The 24,823-nt window shown below is 42.8% G+C and overlaps 1 protein-coding gene across 3 annotated transcripts in view; it reads left to right on the top strand.

The window, feature by feature from the left end:
- The window catches only part of SLC16A12 (solute carrier family 16 member 12), a 79,935-nt gene that overhangs the window by 51,190 nt on the left and 3,922 nt on the right, over positions 1 to 24,823 (top strand). For 2 of the 3 annotated variants that reach the window (XM_023240704.2, XM_045040379.1), the window contains exons 2-6: positions 5,691 to 5,942; positions 15,640 to 15,743; positions 18,442 to 18,585; positions 20,821 to 21,400; positions 23,348 to 23,607. In XM_023240704.2, coding sequence (XP_023096472.2) covers positions 5,737 to 5,942; positions 15,640 to 15,743; positions 18,442 to 18,585; positions 20,821 to 21,400; positions 23,348 to 23,607 — 1,294 coding nt within the window. In that variant the 5' untranslated portion in view covers positions 5,691 to 5,736. Of the gene's footprint in view, positions 1 to 5,690; positions 5,943 to 11,092; positions 11,467 to 15,639; positions 15,744 to 18,441; positions 18,586 to 20,820; positions 21,401 to 23,347; positions 23,608 to 24,823 lie in introns of those variants that run through there. The other variant, XM_045040380.1, reaches the window with a different exon arrangement.

Genomic DNA, 24,823 nt, shown 5'->3' with positions numbered 1-24,823 from the left:
TTTGTAATGAAACGGAACATTTTCTTTTGCCAGGCCTTGTTACCTACACCGTATCTTCCACTGAACAATCACCTAAGTTTCATTGTGTTGCATCAATAAACGATACAGTTCTTTCCAGTCCTCGAGAAACTATACAAAGAATTTTCGTGCGCATGTCCACGGTGCAGGAGTGGATCTGAATTCTCTAAGAAAACTATATATAAAATGGTATCAAATACAGTTTTGAAAATGAATCATAACAGTCATACTGGCTGTATACTTTTCTGCATAGTCTTTCCAACTGCATTCCTTCCGGCACAGTCTTCCTACTCTTTGTGACAGTTACGAACATACAACTTTTACGTGAGTTTCATATCGCTTCCTTCCCAATGCACACACAATATTAGTGGCGGCTTTTTGCCTTACCATTGCATCATAAATGTTTTCCCATATTACAATGTTATCTTCTTGTTTATGGCTTTAAAGGGGTGGATACTGTTCCATTTGTTGCTTGCGTCATAGCTCTCGAACACTTCCCAGTTGTTGAGCACTTAAGTTGTTTCTGCTTTATATATTATTCATAATGCAACTATTATTTTTCACCCATAGTGTCCATCTTCTCTTAAATTGTTTTCTTAGGATAACTTCCCAGCAATGAGATGACTGTTCAAAGAATTTGAACAACTTTTTAATTCCTGATCTACCGCGCTGTATTATACTGCCTCCTTGGGCATTCTATTTTTTAATTTTTTAATGTTTATTTATTTTTGAGAGAGAGAGAGAGAGAAAGAGAGCAGGAGAGGGGCAGAGAGAGAGGGAGACACAGAATCCAAAACAGGCTCCAGGCTCTGAGCTGTCAGCGCAGGGCCCAACGTGGGGCTCGAACTCTAGAACAGTGAGATCATGACCTGAGGTGAAGTTGGATGCTCAACCTACTGAGTCGCCCAGACGTCCCTGTTGGAGCATTTTTGAACAGCACTGGGCAGCACTGACTGGGGATGGTCCTTACGCTGGACATTTATGGGTTCGTGGATGTATAGTCTTTTTTTTTTTAATTTTTTTTAACGTTTATTTATTTTTGAGACACAGAGAGACAGAGCATGAACGGGGGAGGGTCAGAGAGAGAGAGAGGGAGACACAGAATCTGAAACAGGCTCCAGGCTCTGAGCTGTCAGCACAGAGCCCAACGCGGGGCTTGAACTCACGAACCGCGAGATCATGACCTGAGCCGAAGTCGGACGCTTAACCGACTGAGCCTCCCAGGCGCCCCTGTATAGTCTTAAATTGGAACACAGCTTACCCTTGGGGTTATTTTAATGGGAAAACCTATGAAGAGGCTAGGACCGAACCAAGGCAGAGGTTTCTGAGTTTGGCTTTTTGACTCGTACGATTGATTCTGTCATTTCATGGCACTTGCCACCTCATTATGTCTAAGCAGTGAGTTATTTCGTTGTGCGTGTGCAGGTGTGGGCAGAACTTCAAATGCTAGTCCCATTAAAATTGTGAGAGAGAGACGTGCTGGACGAAAAGTATCCCATAAATGTGACCCACATGTGGCTGTTCAAGAAACTTGGAGTTATGGCAATGCGGTACAGGCAGACGTTCAAAATCTGTTGCAGGAGCCTGTCAGGTGTCGTATACGAGTGAAACGGCAGGGCTGGGCGATACAGGAGGTCAGGGACGGGGTGACGTGGGGAATACGGGCCTTATCCAGGAATGTGCTGGTACTTGACTCCCTCTGATCGCTTCAACAAAGGAATGCCAGCTCCGTATCTTTAGCACTTCCAATTTTTCAAGAGAGTTTGGAAATCTAAAGTTTTAGGTGTCTTGGTCCATTTGGGCGACTGTAACAAAACTACCACAGACTGGGTGGTTGACAGACCTTTATTTCTCACAGTTCTGGAGGTGGGAGGTTCAAGATCAAGGTGCTGGCAGGATTGGTGTTGGGTGAGAGCCTGTCTCCTGGTTCCTAGACTTCTTTAAGCTGTGTCCTCATACGGCAGAGGGGGTAAAGGAGCTCTCTGGGCCTCTCTTATAAGGGAACTGATCCCATTCACTGTGAACTCACAGGCCACCAGTTTGCTCGGGTGGCTTTAAAGAGGCACACCTGTAAGGTTCTACCGTGAGCCGTTTCCTTCAAAAATTGTGGTTCTAAAGTAAAGGATATCTTATTAGTTTGATTTGCCCATCATTTACCAAGTGGTACATAGCCCGTGTTCCAAACAATGCGGGCTTCGCCATATTTGAAATGGTGTTGCATTGAATTAATATTATTTCAGATTTCTTCTGGTGACCATGATACAATCGTACCGACCACTGAGTGATTTGCTCAGTCCAGTGGAAAATGTATCTGTCCTCTCAAAACTCTTATTTTCGTCTCTTAAATAATTCATCCCTAATGGTAATTTAAGAAGTCTGTTTAATATACTAAAAAACACGCTGAGAAACACCGTACGTCACCGTTCCTGTGAGGCCAGAATCCAGGACCGCTTAACGGGGTCCTCAGCTCAGGGTGTCGCAGGCCGCGGTCAAAATGTCAGCCAGTCTGTGTTCTCAACTAGAGGCTCAGCCGAGGAATAGAGGAAAAGAAGTCGGCTTCCAAGATCACTTAGGATGTTGGCAGAATCTGCTTCCTTTCTGTTGTAGTCCTGAGAACTTCAGTTTTCTGCTGTCTCCTGGAGGCCGTCCTCAGCTCCCAGCAGGCTGGCCACAGTCCCCTCCACGTGGCCCTCTCCGTAGGCAGTGTGCAGTGTAGCAGCTTGCTCTTCAAGGCAAGCAGGAAATTGAGAGCTTTCATTTCTAGCATGACTGAGCCTTACACAGGATGCCATCATCGTGGGATTCCTGTCCAGTCACCTGTGCCCTACTCTGGTTAGGGGCAAGTCACGGGTCCCACCCACACTCAAGGGGAGGGATGATACAAAGTCAAGAACACAGGAGGAGGGACCATAGGGGTACGGTAGAGTCTGCCCGCCATAGGGTTTCCAGTGCCCTAAATACTGCCTGGCGCATGGTACACTGTGAGTGCTGGTAGTTGATTGAATTAATGTTGCAGCCATTACTTTTTGAACCACGTATTGCTATCTTTTTCCCAAGTCTGTGGTTTATCATCTGGTTTTATTTATTACACGTTTTGATATGTAGGAAAGGTTAAATTTTAATTTAGACAAATCAACCAAATTTTCCCTTGGTTTGTTACGTTACTTTACATCTCAAGGGGCCCTTCTCCTATCTAGAGATCAGATAAATATTTGCCTCTATTTTCGCCTAGATTTTTAATGATTTCTTTTTCCTTTTTTTTTTTTTTTTACATTTAACTCTGACCTATCTAGGGGCGCCTGGGTGGCTTGGTCGGTTAAGCGTCCGACTTCGGCTCAGGTCATGATCTCATGGTCCGTGAGTTCGAGCCCCGCGTCGGGCTTTGTGCTGACAGCTCAGAGCCTGGAGCCTGTTTCAGATTCTGTGTCTCCCTCTCTCTCTGCTCCTCCCCTGTTCATGCTCTGTCTCTCTCCGTCTCAAACATAAATAAACGTTAAAAAAATTTTTTTTAAACTCTGACCTATCTAGTAGGTTTAGAACTAGAGGGAGAGGTGTAACATGATACAGTGAGTAATCCTTTTTTCTCCACTAATCTTTGCTACCTTATTTAGCTATATTGAGTTATTATATACTTGCTGCTGGACTCTCTATTCTGTTTCATTTATTTGCCATTCTCTTCTTGCTTTAATTACACACTTACAAAATACAGCATTGACAAAAAATTTTTCATTAAAAAATAAAAATTACAGCATCACCAGTCAGAAATGCCAAAGAAGTTACTATCAGACTCATTCAGTGTAATAATTAGGTACGTGGTCTAAGCTGTGGTCACAGAGAGACTGAAAATACAGAGGCTCAAATAAAATTGAAGCGTTTTGGTATTTTGTGTAACTGTGCAAAGGTATGTGTAGTCCAGAGCTAGAGAGGCAACCCTTCTCCACCATCATCTAGGGACCCAGGCTCCTTCCACCCCATAGCTGTCCAGCCCCCTGGGCGCTGTCCTGGTGTGTGTGGGCATAGCTGTCTCACCCTTACATCCATGCTCCAGTCTATGGAAAGGGGGTGGTGGAAGTCCTGGGAAAGTGCCTTGGCCTTTGAGCTCATGAGCCAGAAATGGCATATTATTTTTCCTTGCATCCCTTTCATTTAGACTAAGCCATGTTATAAAGAAGATGTGGTGTGTATGTATGTGTGTGTGTGTGTATATATATGTGTGTGTGTGTATATGTGTATATATATGTGTATATACACACACACATACACACACACACAATGGAATATTACTCTGTGATAAAAAAGAATGAAATCTGCCATTTGCAATAATGTGGATGGAAATAGAGTGTATTAAGCTAAGCTAAATAAATCACAGAAAGACAAACATATGATTTCACTCATATGTGAAGTTAAAGAAACAAAACAGATGAACATAGCAGAAGGAAAGGAAAAATAAGATTAAAGACAGAGAGGGAGGCAAATTATAAGAGACTCTTTTTTTTTTAATTTTTTTTTTTAACATTTATTTATTTTTGAGACAGAGAGAGACAGAGCATGAACGGGGGAGGGTCAGAGAGAGAGGGAGACACAGAATTGGAAGCAGGCTCCAGGCTCTGAGCCATCAGCCCAGAGCCCGACGCGGGGCTCGAACTCACGGACTGCGAGATCATGACCTGAGCCGAAGTCGGACGCTCAACCGACTGAGCCACCCAGGCGCCCCTAAGAGACTCTTAAATACAGAGAACAGAGGCGCCTGGGTGGTTCAGTCGGTTCAGCCAAAGTCGGCCGACTTTGGCTCAGGTCATGATCTCACTATTTGTGAGTTCGAGCCCCGCGTCGGGCTCTGTGCTGACAGCTCAGAGCCTGGTGCCTGCTTCGGGTTCTGTGTCTCCCTCTCTCTGTCCCTCCCCCACTCACAATCTGTCTGTCTCTCAAAAATAAATAAAACAGGGGCGCCTGGGTGGCTCAGTCGGTTAAGTGTCTGACTTCGGCTCAGGTCATGATCTCTCAGTCTGTGAGTTCGTGCCCCGCGTCGGGCTCTGTGCTGACCGCTTCGAGCCTGGAGCCTGTTTCAGATTCTGTGTCTCCCTCTCTCTGACCCTCCCCCGTTCATGCTCTGTCTCTCTCTGTCTCAAAAATAAATAAACGTTAAAAAAAAATTAAAAAAAAAAAAAAAACATTAAAAAATTAAAAAAAATACAGAGAACAAACTGAAGGTGGCTGGAGGGGTATTGGGCAGGGATTGGGCCAAATGGGTGATGGGCATTAAGGAGGGCACTTCTTGGGATGAGCACTGAGCGTTACATGTAAGTGATGAATCACTAACTTCTACTCCTGAAATCATTAGTACACTGTATGTTAACTAACTTGCATTTAAATAAAATTTAAAAATTAAAAAAAAATAGGCTAAACCATGTTGCCACATCCACCTTCAAGAGAGGTTAGGAAATATGGTATCAAACTGGGCGGACCTGGATTTGGCTAAAATTTAGGAGGATCTGTTACTAAACAGAAGGAGAAGGGGTATCAAGGACAGCTAATGGCCTTTGCCCCAGTCCAGGATCCATAGCTACAAATAACCGTATTTAACAGGAAAAGAACGATCATTTTTGTCAAGTGAAAAATCAGCCTTTGGATATGACCATAAAATATAAATATGTCCTGGTTTTTGGTTTTAGATGGCCAGTAACCCGTGTGCCAGGTAGCATTCTGTGCCGGTCTTGAATGCCAACAGGAAGTCACTGGACAGCAAACCTCTTCCAGGATCACAACTGGGCTATTGAAGGAACTCGAAAAAGAGGGAAAAAAAAAGCTGAGGCCATGGCAAAAAGAAACCGAGTTCGGTCTACCTCTCCTCCAGATGGAGGCTGGGGCTGGATGATTGTGGCTGGCTGTTTCCTTGTTACCATCTGTACTCGGGCAGTCACCAGGTAGGTGGGATTTTCTTCGAGATTTGTTAAGATGATCTGGCTTGTCTTTTCTTCTAAGTCTGCTTCGTTCTATTTCTGAACCTCTCATTGTGAAAATATCTGTGTATATGTACAGGGTGTGTGTGTGTGTGTGTGTGTATGTGTGTGTGCATTTCCTTTGTTTGGACATCTTTTTCTTTGCGAGGAATGTGATTTTCTAATACCTGAAAGTCCTGGATAGTGGTGTCTTCTATAATATCTGGCACATACACCTGAAATGTGAGGACATTTTTAGACTAAATGTTGTGGCTATTCCAGCCGTTTGTTTTCGTAAACAGCTCATCCCAGAAAAGAAAAATACATAAGGTCAAAACAATCCTTGAAAACCTCTTGGCTCACCAGATACTGAGCTGTTGGAAAGCTTACTACCTAGAATTTAAATTCTTCTGCTTCCTTTCACATTTGGCTGGAGGCTAAGTTCTAGGTTGAAGGAAAGTAACAGCGTAAGTACAGGCTTCTCTCATTCTTGTTCATTTCTCCTCGTTCTTTTATCCAAGGCCCTATTGTTGAATATGCTTAAGTTAAACCCATGTACGTTGGGACTCATTCATCTCACTTATATTTGGAGTAAATGTATGCTTGAGGTCTGCATGTGCTAGCTCTTCTCTCTACTTATGCCTTCATTGAAGTAGAACTCTTTACTCTTCTCTGGCAGCACACCCTTAGCAGTGACCGAACGTAATTTGCCCTGGAAACTTTATTTGATGACATCATCAATAAAAGCATCAGTAACAAATATATAACGCAGGAAATAAGCAGGCTCTTTTTGTTTGGTAAAATAAGAGTTGGTTGATTATGTATCATAGAAACCTATAGATTTGTTTAACATAATATGGTATTGGGTCTGGTTTTTTTTTTTCCATCTCTATCATGGGTCTTGTGTTGTGGGTGTGAGGAGTCATAGAGCTAAAAAGGAATCGTTTGGTTCTTACATGCGGAAGCTCCCATCATTTCCATCATGGAAAAGTTCTGGAAGTGACTTCAGTGCTTTATAAGGAGGTTGATATCTTTATAAGGAGGTAGTGGAGTCTTCGTGACCCCTTTTATTTATTTATTTATTTATTTATTTATTTATTTATTTATTTTAACGTTTATTTATTTTTGAGACAGAGAGAGAGCATGAACGGGGGAGGGTCAGAGAGAGAGAGGAAGACACAGAATCTGAAACAGGCTCCAGGCTCTGAGCCATCAGCACAGAGCCCGATGCAGGGCTTGAACTCACGAACTGTGAGATCATGACCCGAGCCGGACGCTTAACCGACTGAACCACCCAGGCACCCCTCATGACCCCTCTTAGATGGAATAGTTTTATATATCCCCACGAATAGATTAGGACACTGGTGCTAACATAGGTTAAGTGACTTCCCTACAGTTTTGGTCTAGTGGGACAGAACTGGACTGGATTTCCAGTCTTTTTTACTTCTTGTCTTGTTTACTTGCCATTGCATGTGCACATATAATCCACCAACTCTTTCCAACACAAACCAGATTATCTTCCTACCTCATTATTTCTCACACATGCACCGTATCTGCCCCATCTTCCATACACATGTATATATTCACACACATATCCTCTGTTAGTGCCTTTTCATTGTGAGAAGTGACTACTTCAGTCTTCACCTTTGTTCTGCTCTAAGATATAGGCACTTTGAGGAAGTTCTGTGGCCAGTTCCTTGTCCCCTGAAACACTCTGCACCTTATCCTGTAGAGCAGTGTGGGATCACCAGACGTAGGTTTTTAAAAAATTGCCTTGGTGATGGAATCGTTGTCTTAAGATCTTACTTCCTAATCCCCATATGGTTGTCACACCAGTGATGAGAAGTCATGGTGCCAGGGGACAGCTGTTTCTAAATTCTTCTAACGGAGGCTCTCTACCCTCCTTGTCCTGTTGGCAATTAGTCATGTTAGTTGTCACCCCAATTCATGTACAAACAACTGCACATTAAGGCTTGGAGACATCTGGATTGTTTGAGTGTTGTACTCTGAAACTATGGAAGTGACTTGGGGCAGGTGTCTGTAGAAAATTGAGGACTTACCTCAAGGACTCTGATTTCTTGATGGTCTTTTATGCTCATTGGCATCTTATATGGCTTGTCTTGTTTGGCAGGACATTGAATCTCATTTTTTTTTCTCAATCACAGTGGAATTGCTGTGGAACCCATGACTGTCACCCAAGGCTGAAAATCTTGCATATTTTTTTCGGTTGTATCCTTAAGTTTTCAACTTCAAGTTAATGGAAATCAAGTTCCCTAATATCTAGCTATACGTTCATTGAGGACAATGCTCTATCTAGGTGTTTTCCAAAAACACAGAGATGCTGGAACACCGCCTGGTAGGCTCAGGCACAAATAACTGAAATACAAATCCAAATGGGCTAAGTATACATCGGATAAAAACAGCGTGTAAAATAATGCTGGTGAGAGAGGGGTTAATTCTGATCTGGGAGTTCAGGACAGCTTTCAAGAGAAGTTGTCCCTGGAGTGAAGTCTTGAAGAGTGGATAGTGTTTGGCCAGGAGGAAATGAGAGGGAGAGAGGTTTCAAGCTGCATTAGGTGCATGTACTTTATCTGCTTTCCTCACTTTGTGATAACAGTGGGCAGTCCCCCTTCCTGAACTGCTAAGGGTTTAGCCAGAAACCAGAAAAGCGTTGTGGCAGGTAGCAAAGACCAGTTCTCAGAGGTTAATGGGAGAGGCTGAGAGGGGCATAGCTGAGCCGAATTAAGTTTAGAGGAGAAAAGTGCAAAGGCATGGCCAGCATTGGAACTCAGTGTCGTGAACAGGCAGCAGCCAATAGGACTGGAGATAGGGCCAAGGAAAGCGGCCCCTAGGGTGATTTGTCAAGTCAGAGGATCAGTGCCTATTGTGCAATTAAGTCTTTTTTTCCCTGTTTAAACTGTATACTTAAAAGTTAAACTATACTTCCAGGTGCTAAAAATTTGAACAATACAGAGATGCATAAAATAGTCTTTTTCTCATTGCTTCCTGAATGCCAGTTTCACTGCCCAAAGTTAACCTTGTTATTAGCTTCTTCAGGCGTGCCCCCCCCCCAATTTAAGAACCTTATATCCATCTGTAAAGCATATTATTATTCTTTTCCTTGACACCAATAGGATCATACTGTACACACTGTTTTGAACTTATTTTTTGCTTAATAATATCTCTTGGAAGTATTTCCATATTCAGCACATACAGCTCTACCTCACTGAAAAATAACAGCTTAAGATTCCATCACAAGGATGTGTGCATAATTTATTTAACACATTTTGATTGAAGGACTTACATTGTTCCCTGGGTTTTGATTTACAAACAATGCTCCATACAGTCACGATCCAGACCACTTTAAAATCAACTTTCAACTCTTGCCTTGTAACTGACAATGCTGCCTTACACGTAAAGTTTACATAAAGCTCGAAGTTGTCTAGGCTATTAAAGCCGTCACTCTCATTTATTTATACTCTCTGTTCATTAATGTGTGTTGAGTACTTATTTTTTGCCTCAAGATATCTTATTACCAAACACATTCTCTATTTCAAGAATCACATTTCATCGTGAAATTATGTGACATTCTGTTTGTGAACTGACAGCTTGAGTTGGAGTTGATGGTTGAAAAAGCAATACTTGATTTGAATGTTCAAAGAAAACCTCCAGCTGTAAGACCTAACTTTTCTCAGGGCACCTGGGTGGCTCAGTCAGTTGAGTGTCTGACTCTTAATTTCAGCTCAGGTCATGATCCCAGAGTTGTGGGATCGAGCCCTGCGTCAGATTCTGCACTGAGCTTGGAGACTGCTTAAGATTCTCTTTCTCTCTCTCCCTCTGCCCCTCTCCCCCACTCACTCTCTCTCTCTCAAATTAAAATAATAATAAATAAAATAAAAAATAAAAGTAGTACATGCTCATCAAAAAAAAAATCAGAAAGTAAAAGGAAAACAAAAGTTCTATAAAAAAGAGCACCTGGGTGGCTCAGTTGGTTAAGTGTCTGACTCTTGATTTCAGCTCAGGCCATGATCTCATGGTTCATGAGTTCGAGCCTCACACTGGGCTCTGTGCTGACAGAATGGAGTCTGCTTGGAATTCTTTCTCTCCTACTCTCTCTCTGCTCCCCCCCCCCACTCTCAAATTAAATATTTTTAAAAAGTTATATTAAAAAAAGACCTATTTTTCTTGACATCTTCTGGATCCAAATTAACTTAGTTGCAGTAGATGTCTAGAGTCCTGTGGAATTGGGGAGCTCTTTTAACAATGGCTGAATTCCTGTAAATAGTAGCTAATATTAGCTGAGTACTTGTTCTGTGCTGGTTAACATTGTTCCAAGCACCTTTCATTTATTAAATCATTTAGTCCTTGAAACAACACACAGAGGTTGAATAATGTGTCCAGAGTCACAAGGGTAGTGAGTAGTACTGCTTTTAACTACTAGGCTACACTGGCCAGTGGATCACTTCCATATTGATGCACTGGATGACTTCATCAACCGGAGGACCGTCTTTCCCAAATACCAGATGTTGTCAACATCTAGCTCTATAGGAGCCAGAGAAGAAGTTTTATTTTTTAAGATTATTTTTTCTTTAAAAAATTTTTTCTAAAAATGTTTATTGATTTTTGACAGAGAGAGCGAGCGAGAGAGAGAGAGAGAGCTCAAGTGGCGGGGTGGGAGGTGGGCAGAGAGATAGGGAGACACAGAATCCCAGCAGGCTCCAGGCTCCGCACTGTCGGCACAGAGCCCGACACAGGGCTCAAACCCGTGGACCGTGAGATCAAGACCTGAGCCCAAGTCGCATGCTCAACCGACTGAGCCACCCAGGCGCCCCAAGATTTTTCTTTCTTTTTAAGAAATCTCTACACCCGACAAGGGGCTCAAACCCACAACCCCGAGGTTAAGAGTCGCATGCTCCATCAACTGAGCCAGCCAGGTGCCTTGAGAAGAATTTTATAGCAGAGTGGCAAGATGGAGACACTAGGCATGTTGGCCCCTTGAGGGAGAGTATCTTTGAGAATGGTATTTCATACAGATGACACTTGCGTGATAATTTTGTTTCCTTCTTCTTAGGAACAGAGCTTATCAACCACTGAAGGATGATACTTGCATGATAATTTTGTTTCCTTATTCTTAGGAACAGAGCCTATCAACCACGGAAGGATGTTAGGAGTTGTTTGCTACTGAGCATGATCTAATGAATGCATTATGACTGATCCAGTTGTGCTGATCAAACTGCTTATTTCAGAAATGAGGAAAAGAGACTCTGAGAGATTAAGAAGCTTTATCCAAACTCTCAGTTACTCAGTGTGAGGATCAGCGATCAGGACCCAGCTTTCCTGACACATCAGATGCACAGATTTTCCAAAGGACAATAAAAATTATTTCTGGAGTGAGAAGCACGTGTGCTCCCGATAACATTTATTTTCTTTAAGGTCATGCCTGTGTTTAGAAGCCATAAATCATGGAACTTTACCATTTGAAAAGTACTTTTTTCCCTTTTGAGAACAAGTAAGAAGTGATACTTGTTTTTTGAAAGTCGCAGTCAATCAGAAGCATGTTCATGGTTATTAAATTTTGCCTCTGGCAGGCCTGTTCCCATGGTTAGATAAGAATCTCGGGTATTATTTTTGAACTTTGCATACCTAAAGTTTGACTGATATGACTAATCAGGTCAGTTAAGAAAACCATCAATCAGAAAACTAAACAGCAATAAAACAAGATAAAAAAGTTACAAGAGACAAACATAGTCGCACAAATATGAAATCCCTCAGAATGATTTAGTGAAGAGAAGAGACCGGCGTACCATCGCAAAATGTCTTCTCATCATCTGGGACCCTTTTTTCTTAGTCGCCCCATGTTCTTTCCCATCTCCAGCTTCGGGATCTTCCTCCTACTGATACTTCATTCTGCCAGCTTATGAACTCAGATTCTTCACATCTCTACTTCACCTTATCCGGGTGGCTTTTCCTGGTCAGCCACCCTCCAGTCTTCCTCTTCCCTTTCTCACTCATGTCCTTGAAGTTGCCGTTCAACCTTTTTTACTTCCTTCACTTCTAGTCACTTCTTTACCAACGCTAATCCTTCCTTCCTTCTTTCTTTCCTCCCTGCGATACCTTGAACCTTGAACAATATTTAATGAACACCCAGGTAATGATATGAGATCCAGTGCAGACATGGTCTTTGCTGTGACAGAGCAACAGTCTAGTGGAGAATACAAACCAACGCAAAGGGAATCGCCGTATCCCTGTAGTGTGGTAGGTGTCCCGCACGTCATGTAAACGCTTACGAGAGGTATTAAGCTCAGACTCAGGTTGTCAGGGAAGCCTTCCTGGAGGAGTTGACCATTAATGTTTATTTTTGAGAGTGAGAGAGAGAGACAGAGCATGAGCAGGTGAGGGCAGAGAGAGAGGGAGCCCCAGAATCTGAAGCAGGCTCCAGGCTCCGAGCTCTCAGCACAGAGCCCGATGCGGGGCTTAAGCTCCTGAACCGTGAGAACGTGACCTGAGCCGAAGTCTGATGCTTAATCGACTGAGCCACCCAGGTGCCCCTGGAGGAGTTGACTACTATCTTTAGACTACAAGAATGAGGGCAGCTGAGAGAGCAGCCTAGAAAAGAAGAAAACTCTTTAATGCTCAGAGGTGTGAAAAAGTATGGGTGGTGTGTTGAAAGTGATGGAAACAAGTTCAGTCTGGCTGAAATGAGGAATGCATGGTGTAGGTTAGGGGAAACACTGAGAAGGGTCAACTCCTGCGGGGTCTCAGAAGTCATGTTAAAGAGTTTGAAGCATCAGGATCTCTTTTGCGTTCTAGTAAGGTCACTGACCATTGCATATAAAATGTACAGAAGGCAGCCAAGTGTGAATTCAGGGAGATGAGTTAGGAGCGTTTGGGCTGCAGTCCAGGAGAGAGGTATGGGCATGAATTATGAATGATAAGGGGAATGGAGAGCTGTGGAGGCATTTGAGAGCTATGTATAAGGTAGAATAAAACCTGACCATAGATTAGATCAGTGGTTCTCAACCAGGCTGATTTTGACCTCCAGGGGACAGTGGGCAATGTTTGGAGACATTTGGGGGGTGGAGGCCAGGGATGCTACCAAACACTGTATGATACACAGGACAACCCCTAAAACCAAGAGTTGTCTTTGTTAAGGATGATGGCCAAAATGTCAGTAGTACTTGGGTTGAGAAACCCAGGCTAACGATCACTTAACTATTTTGATAATGAGGCGATGTCTATGAAATTATTATTCTCTTTTAAGTTTATTTACTTATTTTGAGAGAGAGAGAGAGAGAGAGAGAGAGGGAGAGAGCATGCCTGTGCACACACGGGCAAGGGGCAAAGAGAGAGGGAGAGAGAGAATCCCAAACGCTCTCTGCGCTGTGAGTGCAGAGCCCGAGGTGGGTCTCTATCTCACAGACTGTGAGGTCATGACCTGAGCTGAAATCAAGGGTCGGATGCTTAACCACCTGAGCCCCCCCACCCCAGGTGCCCCTTCATGGAGTTTTTAATTTGCTCTTCAGTGTTCTTACTAGCATGAGTTTACCATTCATCTTTACATCCTGCAATCCCAGTTTTGAACACAAACGTGAGCGTTGAACTCATGCAGAATCACTGGAGCTCAGGCACGTGTATGTATTTCATTTTCACCAGAACAGGGGAAACCCTGCACCAAAAAACAAAACAAAACAAAACAACCTCCACCGTTTTCACTTCATTTCCTGATGCACTCACTTTCTGTCAACATTCTCTATCTTCCACTTCCTGATGAATAAGGGAAGACAGAGAAGGAAAGGGAAAGGAACAGTGGGTAGCCCTACCTTTCTTTTTTCCTCCATGTCATGATTTTCAGCGTAAGTGGTTGGCTAGTAAAATACAGAGACATAACCTGAGTCGGAAAGGATATAGGAATCCTCAGTGCTTTGTGTTTCCTAGAACACTGTTGCTTGCTTTCTGCATTTGAAACAAGTTCTGATTTGAAAGGAAAGCATGGCCTCTCTCAGGAGTGAGAGCCTTCCTCCCCCTACCTCCATGCTTACTCAGTTGTCAATGTAACATAACTTGCACACACTCTGAGTCTAACCCAACGCCCACACATTGTGAGTCCACCAGAGTTTGCGTGTCTAATACCACACGTGTCCATGGGAAGGCGGAGAGTCGCAAACACACGTGGTGCGTGTATCTCCTCTGCTCGCGTGCATGCCCTGTTGCTCCTTTGGACTTTACTTACAAAACATGAATTCAGAGATGAGCTTGTTAGAAATTTTAAGACCGTGACAGCTGAAATTCTATGCTTCTGAGTGCCAGATTCTGTGCGATTGCAGAGGATGCACGCTGGGAAAGCTGGCCCTGCCTGACACAGTTGTCCTGGTTCTACCTGATTCTCCTCCTTCTTCTTTTTCTCCATCACCCGCCTTCACATCTAGCAGCAACTGGGAAGGGCTGGGGAGAGAAATAACAGGTTACTGCGGGCTGCTGAAGCATGATGGGTTAGACGGTAGCCCTATCCAGAGAGACGACCTTCTATCTCATCCTCACCAAGACCTGATCCTTCCCTGGCTGTAATCGAGTACTAGAAGCTCCTGCCCTGAATTGGGAAACTTGCTAATCTGTATGACATTCATTCAAACTTGTACAGTGATACAAATCATTGCTCTGAAATCACTTACATCTTTTTTTCCTAATTAACAATTTTTCAGTGTAAAGTTTCTCTGTCTCTGTCTGTCTGTCTGTCTCTCTCTCTCTCGTGATTATTTATAATGTCACCATTCACGTATAATGACTGGGTACTTTTTTGTTTTTTTCTCTATTTATATGAACTATGATTTTATCAAAATAAGCCTTTACTGTATAAACTACTTTGTTTTACTTAACATTGTATTGTGAATTTTTTCCCAAATCAATAAATACATATCAAATCATCATTTTTTAACACCTAAAAATATTTCATTTTATTGATGTCAAAATTTACTTAGCCAGTCCCTTATTGATGGGCAAATAGGTTGGTTACAATATTTGGCCTTTACAAATAGTTCTTTAAAATATATCCTTTTATGTGTATCTATTATTACTATTATTATCATCATTTGATTATTACCTTTTGTTAAAACCTAGAACTGAAATTGCTGGGAGAGGAGATGTAGAACTCCTTTTTTTGAGAGAGAGAGAAAGAGAGAGAGAGCAGAGGATGGGCAGAAAGAATCCCAAGCCCCGACATGGGGCCCGATCCCATGAATTGTGAGATCGTGACCTGAGCCAAAATCAAGAGTGGAATGCTTAACTGGCTGAGCCACCCAGGCACCCTGAGAGATGTATAATTCTTAATTGTCAAATTTTAACTTGTGTCACAACCTCTTAGAAGTCACAGATGTTGGTGAAATATGAAGATAAAAAAGAACCCATATTTTTGACCTGCCATATTTCCCATAAAACCTTCCCTACAGCAGTGATCCTCATATCCACTTGGCTTCAGCAGCCCTTCTAGTGGACGAACATTCTTGCTCATCCTTTAGAGTGGCTCCGTAGCCATTGGGCCATTCCGACTTCCTACTTACTATGGTCCAGCAATGTACCACTGAAAACCAATTAAACCAGCTGAACCAGAATTTGAAGCTGTGGTTTTGATCCATGCTCATTCATTTTTTTTTTTTTTTGTATAAAATTCTTGCACTGTATTTTTCAGATGTATTTCCATTTTTTTTGTGGAGTTCCAGACATACTTCACTCAGGATTATGCACAAACAGCTTGGATCCATTCCATTGTAGACTGTGTGACCATGCTCTGTGGTGAGTATCACCAGGGCTAGACAATTATTGGTTACTCTTGAACTGTACGTGACACTGGCCTTCCACTGCTTCTGTTTACCAGCTTTTTATGAATAGAAGGGCTTTGCTAAAAGTTGGCTAAGACTATATAAAAAGAAAAGACCGATCCTACCTTCAACCAAACCCAACCAGACCTGCCCTTGGAATTAATGGTCTTCGCTGAGGGCAGATAGAACAGGTGATTAACACTCTCAAAAAGACATACTATTTGGTGCTCCCATATAGAGATAGGGTGCTGGACCTCACAGGACTCACCCTGATTTGGGAAACAGTTAACCATACAGTATATGCTTGACCTCTCTTTGCTAAATGCTATGGCCCCTCATTCTCCAGTCATGAAAACGGTCATTGGATCGCACTATGAGCCATTCCTATATGATCTCCTTAAGCAAATGCCAACAAAATCTTGTTCTTATTCTGTTCCCTTCCCAGAGGTTCAAAATGTGGCTCACGGATTTTGTTTTTCATGCGTAAACCTTCATTCTTAGAGAAGTCTGAGGGAAGGATAGGATGGTACAGTCATGTGATCAGCACGTTCACCGTCACTATAATTTCATTCGGGAAACCCCAAGGGTACTACAGAGGACATACAGAGTCGTCTCAAAATCCATAGAATCTCTCAATCCATCTATGTCGTAGAGTAACGCTAGTCTTGAGATTTTTCTTTTCGAACGTTTTAAACCAAAGTTCTTAAATGAATGTCTTAGAGAGTTTCTGAGATTGGGACAAGTTGGAATGATCTATTTGCAGTCTAGACCCATTTAATCATTTCATTTAAATGAATCCTTAGTATTAAAAAAAAACACTATTATCTCTTCAGGCCATGTCTTGTGGCAAAAAGGAAATCCCATATTATTTAATAACTTATAAATAACATCAACTGATTCCACTCTAGGTACTGATTCATCCTTATTTTTAGAAAAAAAATGGACGTACTCAGGAATCAGTTGAATTGTGCTGAAATGTATTTCCTTTGTTGGGAGGAATTTGAGAGCAGTTCTAGGACGAAGAGTACGTTTCATGAGAAGGCTAAGTTGACTCTGTCTACTGATAACCCTGGAAGGTCTTAAGGGATCAGAAAATAATATCTTTGGGTTTTCTACCCTATTTTCTTGTTTGTTTGTTTTGTTTGTTTTTTTAATCAGGAAGATTATCAGTTGGTTTTCAGGGTCATGTTATTAGTCACAGCCTTTGTATGACCATGCCAAGTGAGCCATGTTTATCTTTCTCAGATGACACAGGTGACTCATTTCCCTCACTGTTATCTTTTGGAGAATATTTATAATCCCCAGAAGAAGACTAAATGGCCTTCGGTGACCAACAGGATCACAGTGACTGTGTGATAAAGCTGGGTCGTATTAGATGCAACATTTTAAAATTCAAGGACTGGAGGCCATGCAAGGACTTGAGGCCTGTTGGATCCAGTTTCCATGTACCAGTTTCCATGTTGCTCATCTGGCAACACTAGTTGAGGTCAGGAGATGGAGAAGAGGCTGCAGACACCCACTGGGGGCACTTTTCATTGAGTTTAGTGTAAGTTTTGTCACTTTCCAATAGCCATAGCGGCAGCAGCCTGGAGAATTAGATATATTCTCAGGAGTTTTGCTCCTTCCTGTTCTCCAGAGATTATATAGGCACACAGCCACTGTTTTAACTAGGCAGGAGACATCAGGCTGACGGCTGGTTCTGTCCCGTGCATTTGAGTCGGGCCCCAGTTTCAACCTGACCAATACAAAATTATACTCCACAGATACCTGAAGAATTTGCTCTTCTGATCTTCGTACTAGGAATGCTGCTCAGCATGAGTTGTTCCATAGAAAGAATTCTCATGCTTTCCCCATGTCTCCTCTGCCTCAGTCTGGGAGGCCCAAGGAGACAGAGTAACAGGGTGAAATAACCCTGAACTTGGTGTCAGGTGCCCTGAGCTATAGTTGTTGGTGATCTTGGACATGTCATAGTCCCCTGAACTTCAATTTCTCCTTGGTCTATTCCAGCTTAATTAATATTCTATAAACCTGAAAACTGGCACAATTATAACACATTGTTAAACCACAAATAGAGTGAGGCCAACCCAAATGTCACTACGGATGTGAGGCATTTTCCTAGATTTTCTGGATTTTGATTTCTCATCCACAGGGTTTCCTAAAGGCCGAAAACAGTACCAGATTGTGGAATGGTCTTTTTCCTTGGCCTTTTCCTGCATAACACTACTGGCCACACAGTGTTGCCTTCCCTTCCCTACTTTCCTTCCCTACTGGTTAACTGTGATAATTATTGCTAATGATGCATTATTAATACTATGTGAAACATACAAGCCACATCCCTGTGTAAGTGGCATGTAATTTAAATAAGGAGCTGATTCACTATTTTAAAAGCACCTCGAGCCCTGGAATTATGACTATAATAGAATGGAGAAGCGGAGGGCGCACGGAAATGCAACTCAGCACAACCGATCCTAATTCCAGCTTTGCTACTTGTTCTCCGTGTGACCATAGACAAGTCATTTCCTCTGTCCTCAGTTTCCAAATATGTCGAATGAGCGAGACGGGCTTGATGCCGTAAAGGTCAACCATTCTCTGTTCTGTCAACGCAACACCACAGCCTTTCCACAGTGCCCTCAAGGCCTCTCTGCTGAACCTATTTATTATTGTTTTTGAAGCTCCACTTGGGAGTGTCGTCAGTAACCATTTATCCTGTCAAGTGGGAATCATGCTGGGTGGCTTGCTTGCATCGACTGGTCTCATCCTGGGCTCATTTGCCACCAGTCTGAAGCATCTCTACCTCACTCTGGGAGTTCTCACAGGTAAGGGCTCTTTGTACCGCTTGTCTCCCCACCCCCTTCAGGTGTTGTCAAGCAATCAACAGAACTGTATTCCATAAAATAGTCATCTTGTTAGATGCGTAACGTAAAATTTTTTTCATGTTTATTTATTTCTGAAGGAGAGAGAGAGAGCATGAGCAGGGGAGGGGCAGAGAGAGAGGGAGACGCAGAATCCAAAGCAGGCTCCGGGCTCTGAACTGTTAGTACAGAGCCGGGGCTCGAACCCACAAGCGGTGAGATCATGACCTGAGCCGAAGTCAGACGCCCAACTGAGCCACCTGGGTGCCCCATAGTTGCATAATTTAGTTGACTTAGCTTATGTCTACCTACCTAGCAGTTAAAAGAGCTGGAAATGCAATTGATTGCACTCCTGGAATGAAAATGTATCACCCTTCAATTCAGCCACATGATAGAAGTGATTTCCGGCTTCCCCTCTGGTAGCAGTGGATGGCTGAGATTCTGTACTCAGAAGCAATGAGATGTTAGCCAGGGCACCATAAATTTTCAGCAGTCATCATTCTCCCAACATCTTTGCCGAGACACCAGAACACTATCTGCGCTCGACCTGAGTTGCCCCTGCTTTATAGTGAGTGAGGAGCATCATCCAATAAATGGGGGTTTACAATTTAAAAAAGAAAGCCCCTTATTGTGAAGATTTTTACATTATGCATTCTCTCTCAATGTGATGGAATTATGCTTTAGAGAATTATGACGAACCCTGCAAGAAGAGAAGTAATCTATGTGCATCCCATAAATCATACCTAAGGGCACTACATAGATAGCATCAAGGTGGGGTCACTCGGTGGCACTGGAGTGGCATTTTACCCCATCACTCAAAGGAATGTGGAATAGCACTAACTCAGTCTGGGCCGTAGGGATAACATGATCTGGTCAATGAAGGACATAATCTCATAATGATTTTATAAATCTGGCTCTGTCCGCTTAAAAAAAAAAAGGTATCTGTTCCATGTAACCCAAAAGTCCCAACCGCTAGGTGTCCAGTCATCCCAGTTTACCAAGGAGTGCCCTGGTCTTAGCACTGAACATCTCGTATCCCGGAAACCCATCGGTCCAGGCAAATCTGGATCATTGGTCACCCAGCACTGCAGATGGGAATAGGAGCCGAAGGTCGTTCTGTTTTTCCATTTAGATGCCATGAGTTCAAGGTTTTACACTCTTCAGATTTTCTTGACTTAAAGGGAATAGAAACTGAAAATCCTTAAAAGGCTTTCTGCTGACTTTAAGGAATATGTTCAGGTTACTATGTGTACATGCTGTGTTCATACACAAAGTTGGCATGAAGTTTCCCCATTATGTGAAATTATTCTGAAACTTTCATGGGGTCATATATGCTATTTAAACCCAAATTCCATGAGTGGTCCAGATGATCAGAGTTGTGTTTTCATAGGCAGTGAAGAGTTGAAGTAATCCTCTAGATAATTCAAAATAAAAAGAGGTATTGGGTGGGGAGAATAAGTTTCTTGGGTCAGCATTATCTTCATTTTCTAGTTAATTCAAATTCAGTTCGTGTAATGATTTTTTAAGCTCTTCCTTTCATTTTAATATTTCATATATTAAAATATATTTCATTTCATATATCTATATCTGTATCTATATCTATATCTATATCTATATCTATATCTATATCTATATCTATATCTATATATATGACTTTCTTCTTTGGAAGCAAACCTTAAAAAAATATGGCTTTGGAAGCAAACCTTAAAAAAATATGGCAGTTGGGGCGCCTGGGTGGCGCAGTCGGTTAAGCGTCCGACTTCAGCCAGGTCACGATCTCGCGGTCCGTGAGTTCGAGCCCCGCGTCAGGCTCTGGGCTGATGGCTGGGAGCCTGGAGCCTGTTTCTGATTCTGTGCCGCCCTCTCTCTCTGCCCCTCCCCCGTTCATGCTCTGTCTCTCTCTGTCCCAAAAATAAATAAACGTTGAAAAAAAAAATATGATAGATATAGATATCTGTAGATATCTATCTATCTATCTATCTATCCATCCATCCATCCATCCATCCACACACACTGTGCTTCCCAAACTGTGAATGACTGGTCAGGGAGACTCCTCTTCAGCTTGGTGTAGAAAATAGTTTTAAAAGGGTTTGACAGAAGGCCAGATTCTCTTTAATCCAAATAAGTTTATCCTGAAATATTTTGTTTCATCGGCTGCTCACGGTATACCAGAACTCATATACTTCTCTTCATCCTTAGGTCTCGGATTTGCACTTTGTTACTCTCCAGCTATTGCCATGGTTGGCAAATATTTCAGCAGACGGAAGGCCCTTGCTTACGGGATCGCTATGTCAGGAAGTGGCATTGGCACCTTCATACTGGCTCCGGTGGTTCAACTCCTTATTGAACAGTTTTCCTGGCGGGGAGCGTTACTCATTCTTGGGGGCTTCGTTTTGAATCTCTGTGTTTGCGGCGCCTTGATGCGGCCTATTACTCTGAAAGAGGACCCTACAACTCCAGAGCAGGACCACATCTGTAGAACTCAGAAACAAGACTTTAAGCGAGTGTCTCCCTGTGCAACTTTGACTAAAAAATGGGTGCAGACCTGCCTCTGTTGCTCTTTGCAACAGGAATACAGTTTTTTACTGATGTCAGACTTCGTTGTGTTAGCCATCTCTGTTCTGTTCATGGCTTACGGCTGCAGCCCTCTCTTTGTGTACTTGGTACCTTATGCTCTGAGTGTCGGAGTGAGTCACCAGCAAGCTGCTTTCCTTATGTCCATACTCGGGGTGATTGACATTATTGGCAATATCACATTTGGATGGCTAACTGACAGAAGGTAAAATCCGTGAAACCACAGTCGGCGCCCTACCAGGGGACTCCCAGCTTTGAGATCCCCCTCATCCCCTTACCCTGTACAAAACCTACATCTGAGTGACGTCAATGAGTTTTCAGCATCTGAGGGCAACCCCCCTGCTGTTTCTTCTAGGTAGAGGTTGGAAACCTTTTCCCGTAAAGAGGTAGACAGTAAACGTTTTTGGCTCCATGGGTCATGTGATCACAAGTATTCAGTTCTGCTGTTGTAGCACAAAACAACTATAGACAATATGTGAAGAAATGAGAGTGGCTATGTTCCAGTAGGACTTTACTGTGGATACTGAAATTTTAATTTCCCAGATAATTTTCACACGTTGAAATAGTATTGTTCTTTTGATTTTTTGTTCCAACCACTCAGAAATAGAAAACGCTTCTTAGTTCACAGATAGTGCAAAAACAGGTGGTGATCTAGATTTGGCCATGGTTTGCCAACCTCTGTTCGAGACGGTTCAGGATGATGGGTATGTCTAAATTGCAGAAACCTGTGGTAACCACAAGTTCTGGTGACACATTTCATTCCATCCGAAGTCAAATCAGTGCTCAGGCTGGGTGTTGTGGTTTTAGTTTAAAGACAAAACAAAACAAAACAAGCAAACAAACAAAAAACACAGAGGCTGGCTGGAAATGGAGAGAGGAACAGAATTGAGTCCAGGCAGGGAGATTAGGTGCAAAACTAACACATTATTTATAGCCACACATTTGTGTTTGACCATGCGGATAGCAAATACTTACAGTATGGTTTTAGGCTTAGAAACCCAAGTTATAACAAATCTACTAGGTAGTTTCTTAAGCTAATGCTTACTGCTTGGATTGAAGAAGAGTGAGATACTCAGATTCTCTTCACACTCGAGCTGTGACCTGGGAGAGCAATCATCATGTGGCTTCTCACATGTTATGTCTTCGGTACTTACTCAGTGTCCAACAGCCATTCTCCAGTGCTATGAGTATAATATTTAAAGTTAATTCCAAATTTAATGGTTAAGGAAAAGCGGGAAGAGCTGGGGTCTCTATCTTGACCACTAACACCACAAGAAGCAGCCCCAGTGTAGGTTTGATAGAGGCATCTCTGCTCAGGGGCTATACCAGACCTAAGTTCTTCTGCTGGCTCTGCCCCTTACTATCCCTGTGACCTAGGGAAAATTAGTGACCCTCAGATCTTCAAGGGTCTTCATCTGTAAAACAGGCGAGTGCAATATTTTTCTGTTGGCCTCTTAGCATTTTGTGAGACTCAAATGAGACTGCGGGTTGAAAAACATTTGTAAAGCACATATGGCCGGGGCTGATACTGTACCGAGTCTTTGAAATAATTGGTATCAATGATGAGTTTGGAGCCATAGGGGGAAAAGGTAACGGAAGTACCACTGGGGAGGTCCTGAAAATAACACTTAGTCCTAGTACAAGACTGACATCATCTCTGGCGAGTCATTTTAATGTCTTCATATTCTAGCTTCTCCCTTGTGTAACTTGGGTTATTGACCACATATGACGTAGCAGACACCAATGGGTGACGTACCTGAAAGCATCTAATATGTAGACGGCTAGAAAATAGTCTCCTGACACTCGACTTGTTATTTCACAACTATCCTTAGGGTGACCGTATGGGATAGGTAACCTTCCCGTTATACAGCTTAAAGAAATGGAGATTAGAGTTAAGCAGTTCGTAGGTGACAGAACTGGATCCAGACTTCCGCCTTTCTAGTTTTAGAGCATATTTTGTGCCACACCATGTTTCCTGGGAAGATGAAGTCTTGTGTGTTCCCATACCAAAAGAAAGATAGGTAGACGACATGGATAACGGGAAGCCTTCTCTATAAATAACTGCAGTGCTTATCGCTGCATGGCCCTGGTTCCAAAGCTCTTTGATAGAAGCTGTGCATTCTGCACTCATTCTTGGTCTTCAAATCCACAGGTGCCTGAAGAATTACCGGTATGTCTGCTACCTCTTTGCCGTGGGACTGGATGGGCTTTGCTATCTCTGCCTCCCGATGCTCCAGAGTCTTCCCCTCCTCGTGCCTTTCTCTTGTACCTTTGGCTACTTTGATGGTGCCTACGTGACTCTGATCCCAGTAGTGACTGCAGAAATAGTAGGGACCACGTCTTTGTCATCAGCCCTCGGTGTGGTGTACTTCCTTCATGCAGTGCCGTACTTGGTGAGCCCACCCATCGCAGGTAAGTTCCCAGAGAGATCCCCCCGACACCTCTGCTGTTTGTCATCCTGATGTGAAAACTGTCAACTCACACACAGACGATGGGGACTGGAAGTTAAGTTGGGAAGAGCGAAAGAGAAAGGGATTCAAGAGCCACCGAGGTATCATGGTCTCGCTTGTATCCTTGTTTTATCATTTTCTTCCAGCCAAGTGGAGACTTTAGCCTACTTGGAAAGAAAAAGTCCAAAATTAGGGTCTTGATTCCATTCCACACCAGTGATGGGAGCAATGGAATGGAGCAGCTGTTCAGGCTTATAAATAAGTCAGGCACATTCAGAGGGAAGTCTGGAGGGAGTACAGGATTCCACTTGGGGAGAGTGGGCAGTGAGGCTGAAATGGTAAGTGGGTGTCATAGCGGAGGGTCTTGAGTGCCAGCCAAAGGAGCCAAAGGGGCCCTATATTCTTAAGAGACTACAGATAGTATTTTTATTTTATTTTTATTTTATTTTTAAATTTCCATCCAAATTAGTTAGCGTATAGTGAAGCTATAGAATGATTTCCGAACCCAGCCATTGCTAAAGCAGCCAACTAGGGGAAACTGTGGCTGTTTCACAGCTGCAGATAAAAATTCCTGGTCAGGGGTGCCTTGGTGGCTCAGTCAGTTAAGCCTCCGACTTCAGCTCAGGTCATGATCTCATGGTTCGTGGGTTCGAGCCCTGCATTGGGCTCTGTGCCAACATCTCGGAGTCTGGAGCCTGCTTCAGATTCTATATCTCCCTCTGTCTCTGCCCTTCCCCTGATTATTCTCTCTCTCTCTCTCTCTCTCTCTTTCAAAACTAAGTAAACATTTAAAAAATTTCCTGGTCAGTTTAAATTCTGTGATATAGGACCATCTTTCTAGTGCTTCATTTTTTGGAAACTGCCCCCAAAAGGTCCCCCAATCCTCCCTTGGTAGCCAATTTTTGTTTACCAACCTTGGAGGGAGCAGTGTAATTCAGTTAAAAAGTCATAGTGCATAAATGAAATTTGGATTCCTGGATCCTTTTTTTTGATCCATGGCCTTCATTTGGCAAATTAGACATTCTCGTTGCCAGGCATTGGAGGATTAGGGTGTAAGTTCTTACCATAATACTTCTCTTATTTAATTACCGTTAAAATGACAACTCTCTACTCAGTCTCTTTTGTTTGGTGCTACAGAAATGCATAAGCAAATCACAGGATAACTAAAATAATTCGAC

The sequence above is a fragment of the Felis catus genome, chromosome D2, assembly GCF_018350175.1.
Source record: "Felis catus isolate Fca126 chromosome D2, F.catus_Fca126_mat1.0, whole genome shotgun sequence".
Classification (NCBI taxonomy): Eukaryota; Metazoa; Chordata; class Mammalia; order Carnivora; family Felidae; genus Felis; species Felis catus.
The sequence above is the reverse complement of the archived record's forward strand: the minus strand, read 5'-3'. Positions and strand labels throughout refer to the sequence as shown.